The sequence below is a fragment of the Camelina sativa genome, chromosome 20 (genome assembly GCF_000633955.1).
Source record: "Camelina sativa cultivar DH55 chromosome 20, Cs, whole genome shotgun sequence".
Classification (NCBI taxonomy): domain Eukaryota; kingdom Viridiplantae; phylum Streptophyta; class Magnoliopsida; order Brassicales; family Brassicaceae; genus Camelina; species Camelina sativa.
Window position 1 is genome coordinate 5,937,017 of NC_025704.1, and position 5,482 is coordinate 5,942,498.

Here is a 5,482-nt window from a genome sequence, read left to right on the forward strand (position 1 = left end):
GATATGTGCAAGAATCAGAAACAAACATACTTTGGAGCTGACCACTGGAACTAGAAGTGATGCGAACCTTCAACGGGCTGAAAGATCATATCGTTGGAATGGAACCGTTGCACTCTTTTTCCCTTATCTAGGGTTTTTCCCAATGGGTTTACCTAGAAAGGTTTTTAATGAGGCAACCTACTTCCACATATCTTCCTACACATATTCCAATGTGGAAGATCAAAGAAAGTCACCCTTGTTTCGAGCTAGTTCAAGGCATGGTTCAGGGAGCCCTTCCGCAAGTCAATCATCACTCAAAATGGACCTTTCCATAAATGGCTCAAACCAAAGCATCCCTTGGCGTCCTGGAGAGCTTCTATATCACTTGGAGACTTCACCACACATCTTAGGATGCACCCCACCTCACTTGATTAGGTGGATCAAGTTAAAGTGCAACTTCCCTTATTTGGATCTAATTGTCTTTATGACACAACGGTCCTTTCCTTATTCAATGGTGCGCCTTTGTGAGACTCTCAAGACCATCCAGAAGCTTCCTATAATGTATCTAGACGTCCCAAGAAACCACAACTTTGGCCCCAAGTTATCAAGACTCAAGGTGCATCACAACTTTCCCAATGTGGCCGATATTCTCATTCAATTCCCAAAGATCATGATTTTCATTAATTATTGTGATTTCTTTCTTTATTTTAGCATTTAGAAGTTGTACTCGAGCCCCTTATAAGCTCTATTACTTTGTACTTTGGGAGACACGTTTTTGCATAATAAGAAATTTCAGTTTGCTTCAACACTTTGTGTTTTGAATCAAATCCTTGTTCCTGCGAGTTCTAGGTAGTTTGTGGAATCAAACGACTTAGATTTCGTGTAGAGTCTCTGATCCTTACGAGGAATAGCCCTTGGATCATATTCTCTAGCCCTCGGTGTTGTGGAATCAGCATCAAACCGGTTACTCTCTATCAGATCGCTTCCGCCCAAGCTTCTAAGTCTTTGAGTCCGTGAGTCTTGTCTTGGTGGATTCCGAGACTGGTATCATGATGTGACCAACGTCTAAGAACTTTAATATACGAAAGGAAGCTCTAATACAAACGATATATGTACTGATAAATAGGCCTAGCACTATTCAAAATTCTTTTCAAATAATAAACAGACTATGAACAACAGTGTCTTTTCACCAGATGAGACAGATGGTAAGTCATACAATGACAAGTTTGTATTATTCAGCAAAACAAGACAATCTTGCTGAGGGACCAAAGTGTGAGGAAAGCGCTACAATGCCGGAAAATATTAAAACAAAAACATATTATGATCATTCAGACCAAGACACTTGACTCTTGCTTGTGTTTTATTCATTAACCAATGAGTAACTTATTCTCTTCCAAGAAGCTGTAGGTTGGTACTTCCAGGTTGTATGGTGCAGGACCTTTCCGAATTCTTCCAGAGATATCATAATGTGATCCGTGACACGGACAAAACCAACCGCCATAATCACCAGCATTAGGCAAGGGGATGCACCCCAAATGAGTGCAGACTCCAACCACGATTAACCATTCTGGGTTCTTGACCCTAACCGAGTCTTCTTGTGGGTCCCTGAGGGATCCAACATCCACGCTATTGGCCAGCTTAATGTCATCTTCTGTTCTTCGCCTGATGAAGACGGGCTTTCCACGCCACTTGACTGTAACAGTTGTTCCTGGTTCGATGCTCCCAAGGTCAACCTCAAGGGATGCAAGGGCAAGGACATCCTTACTTGCAGACATGCTCACAACCAGCTTCAGAACAAGAAGACGGATAACAGAGGCATATACAAACCTCCCACCGGACAAGACAAAATAGGCAAATGCCCGCTTGCTGGGGTCACCAGGTGGGTAACGCTCATGGTTATGGTCGTCATAGACAATCTTTGAGTTAGGTGTCTTGACAGCTTCCACGGTGGCTGGGACTTCTGAAGCAAAACCTATCTCATTTCCTTGAGCAAGAACTTGGGATGAGAAACCTGAAAATAGCATGAAATATAAATCTACCACAATAAGTATTAAGCAACAAAACGTTCAGTAAATGACACTGGAGAAAGGACTACCACAATCAAGACTTGGCGTGAAATCCATGAGATGAAAGACTAATGCTAACAGACTTAACCAAACAATTCTAATGTCAAATTCAATGATAACAGAACTCTATTTAATGCAAAAACCAAGGTAAACAAATTCAATGATCAGATTGCTCTTCATTATTATAGAGATGCTTTCAAAACAGTAACACTCTTAAGCTAAGATGACAAACGTAGCTCTCGGTGTTAACAATACTAAATATCAGATTCTTCTACTGATGCAAGCTCCTGCCTTTTAGCTGCTAATGAATCCGCCAAACAAAGTATAACTAGCTAACATGATGCCCCCACAGACGATAAAACATCAATCTCTCTAATAACAAGACAATTGATGGTATACAAAGAATCAAAAAGGCTTTTTTTCTCAACAAACAAAGGATCATCTCGGAACTGGTCAATTCAAATTCGATTGATCAACAAAACAAAAGTCAATCTAATTCCCTCTCGACAAAAGAATACAGATTTTTTCCAGTAAGGAGAAGAACAAAACGAAATGGTACCACAAGCTCTAATACAAATCATGGAATTCTCAAATGACTATGATTACGAATCTCAATCATTCTCTTGATTCACACAAGCAAAGAAAAAAAGGTTTCATTTTTAGAAATCATTCAATTGATAAAAACTGCAAACAACAGCAGAAATGAAAGAGAGAAAGGGTTTGTAGATCGGCAGACCTCTGATAAGGCTCCGGTGGTAAGAACTGAAAGACGAGAGATCCGCAGAGGGGACAGATCTAGGGGCAGAAGAGGAGTTACCGCCATCGGAAAGGGTATGGTCACGGGAGAGGACGAAGGAGGTCGCAGTCGAAGATCTCTGCGAAACAGACAAAAGCCTCCTTCCTGCTACTCGCAGCATCTCTGCTCAATGGGGAAAATGGCCGAATCTAGGGTTTCGCTTAGAGCAAGAAGAACACGTAATCCTAAGGTTAGGGATGGCCGATGCAAACCAAAAAGATCAATCCTTTACAACAACAAAAAAAATTGTTGTTTTTTTATTTTTTCGGATATTCCTTTAAAAATAGTCTCCGAGAAAATGTCAATTTGGTTTTTTCCTATAAATACTCCAAAGAAGTAATGTATATATCAAACAATAGCAATGACGGTGTTGTTATTAGATAATTATGTAGCTTCGTGGCACCTTAATGTACTCTTGTTTTTGTCTCGTAAGCAATTCTGTTAAGTGACCAAACAAAAACTAAGGACAATATATAATCTCATTGAAATTTTGACGTCTCGAAAAAACTTATTTCGAAGGAAGAGCAAACAACAACAACAAATGGTAAATTGCAAATGACAAAATTCAAAAACGAGAGCAAGTGGCCAAAGCTATATATTGTTTTCCCCGGAGGGTCCATATTTTTATTTGTCAATTGGGTGGCATCGTCACAAACTTGTTTTCTTGGGGGGATGTTTCTCTCAAGATAGATTTTTCAGAGGTTGGTGAAGTCCACAGGTTCACGGAGGAGCCTCTCCATCTGCTGTGCCCTTGTCCTGATTGACATGTCCAACACCTTTTGTTGGAACTCTACGATTAGCCCACCGTAGATACTTGGATCAATCTGCAATCCAACATTACCACCATAGACATAGATTCTTAGATTCCGCGTTGGTTACACATCGTAATCGCAAACAAGCCTGTGATGTATCAGATTACATACCTTTTGTTCCACAGTTACTTTTTTCCCTTCTCCAATGATCTCCTGGAGTGTCTCCCTCAGTTCCTTCTCCTCAGCAGGGGGAAGCGGCTGTTGATCAAAATCATTCGTTAATACGATCCAATATGCTGAGTTAAGGTTCTTTAAGAGATAATACTGTATCAAACTATATATATAGCTTACCATGACTGTGGTAACCAAAACTTTGATATCTCCCCTGTGTGCGTTTGTCAGCTGCATAAACTTCTTCACGATGGCATCTAGGTTCTTCAGCTTTCCATTCTCAGCTAACAAAGCTGTTTCAGAAAGCAAACAACTTTATACAATCAAAACAAACATGGTCAATCAAAATCATAAGAAAAAAACTAGGCACTTTCCAAATTAAGTTTAGTTACATACAGAGGAAGTTCTTGGTGGGTTCAGCAAACTTTGCTTGATCACAAGCATCCCTAATAGCAGCCAGTCTTGTCGCTCTAGGAACAGAGGGGTCCTTTGTAAACTGAGCAAAAGTAGGAGCTGTCTTCATAGCCTCAATCATCTCAGAAAGATCCGACTCAATCTTTTCCAAGGAGTTCATTTTCACAGCTGCAATGTATAGCCACGAAGCAAAGTTGCCATTTTCACCAACTAAAGCTATAGGCACCTGAAACAACAACATACACAATGTATCAACTCAACAAGTATAAATCCAAATTCACTTCCAACAACTACAAAAAAACCCAGCTACCCAATGCCTAGACGGTTCTCGCATCAATGCAAAACTCAAGCTTTTACAAATAGTAAAAAGTTGACAAGGGTGTGTAGTGTGTGTACCTTAACATTAGCGGTTGATTGAGCCGAAGCAGTTGCATAGCTTCTCAACTGCTATAGAAAAAAAAATACGAAATATTAAAGATGAATTGATAATATATCTCTGGAAAATCTCAAGAACGATAACAGATACAGACTTCAACAACATTGTAAAACTGAGCAATGAAAACACGATAATTCAATACTCTATTGTTATAAAGCCAATCAGGGGATTAGATCGACTGATAAAATCGATTCTTTACAACAACAAAAAAAAAAAATGGGAGTTAAAGATTCGTTTTTTTAAGAAAAAATTACCGCAGGGAAAAGCGAGGCTCCATGGGGATTGGATCTAGCGGAGGAGACAGAATCAGAAATGGAGATGTTCTTGAAGAAGGAGATCCCTGATCTGAAACGATTAGCCAAAGCCATTTTTTTGTTGTTGTTGCAGATAGATTTTGATTGGAACCCTAGAAAATGAGAATACTCGATCAGCTGCTTTGACGAGAGAGAGAGAGAGAGAGCAAAGAGATGCAAACTTGGTCAGGTGAAGAAAATAACTACTAAGTGAAATTGGGCCTTACTGGGCTAACACTAATTTTTATTGGGCTTATTATAACCAGCTTAGGTTGTGATTCGTTTTGCTCAGTCTTTTTTTCTTTTTTCTTTTTAAGTTGTTAACATGTTTTTTTATATAACTACGGTTAAACATGTTACAAATGAGATAATTATACAACTAATGTTCATATTTTTCTTTTTATAAATCAGATCTTGTAGATTAGTAAAGTTTGTATTATTGCTGATCTACAGATATAGATGTGTATTCAAATTTTCCCTATGTGTAGTAGTACAACAATGTTTTTCGATCTTTGTCTATTTTTTTTTTTTAAAAGAAAAGATAACATTGTACAAAATATATATGTATATATGGA

The 5,482-nt window shown here is 38.8% G+C and overlaps 2 protein-coding genes across 5 annotated transcripts in view; both read right to left on the bottom strand.

Moving 5' to 3' along the window:
- LOC104769562 (cytochrome b-c1 complex subunit Rieske-4, mitochondrial-like) lies at window positions 1,115-3,140 on the bottom strand. The gene is made up of 2 exons (XM_010493793.1): window positions 2,782-3,140; window positions 1,115-1,990 (listed from the first exon to the last, which is right to left on the bottom strand). The coding sequence occupies exons 1-2, from the start codon at window positions 2,960-2,962 to the stop codon at window positions 1,347-1,349; spliced, it is 825 nt and encodes a 274-aa protein (XP_010492095.1). The 5' UTR covers window positions 2,963-3,140; the 3' UTR covers window positions 1,115-1,346.
- LOC104769563 (ATP synthase subunit O, mitochondrial) overlaps window positions 3,298-5,482 on the bottom strand; it is an 8,256-nt gene continuing 6,071 nt past the window's right edge. For 2 of the 4 annotated variants that reach the window (XM_010493795.2, XM_019242300.1), the window contains exons 4-7: window positions 4,161-4,290; window positions 3,945-4,057; window positions 3,765-3,851; window positions 3,298-3,665 (exon numbers count right to left, since the gene is read on the bottom strand). In XM_010493795.2, the coding sequence (XP_010492097.1) occupies window positions 3,537-3,665; window positions 3,765-3,851; window positions 3,945-4,057; window positions 4,161-4,290 (459 nt within the window). In that variant the 3' untranslated portion in view covers window positions 3,298-3,536. Of the gene's footprint in view, window positions 3,666-3,764; window positions 3,852-3,944; window positions 4,058-4,160; window positions 4,405-4,574; window positions 4,626-4,868; window positions 5,084-5,482 lie in introns of those variants that run through there. The other 2 variants (XM_010493794.1, XM_019242299.1) reach the window with 2 other exon arrangements.

Excerpts from the sequence above, each read along its gene's own strand:
- LOC104769562 (XM_010493793.1), bottom strand. The coding sequence starts at position 2,962 with ATGCTGCGAGTAGCAGGAAGGAGGCTTTTGTCTGTTTCGCAGAGATCT. Across the intron at positions 1,991-2,781 it reads CCACCGGAGCCTTATCAGAG|GTTTCTCATCCCAAGTTCTT; the intron begins GTCTGCCGATCT and ends TGCTATTTTCAG.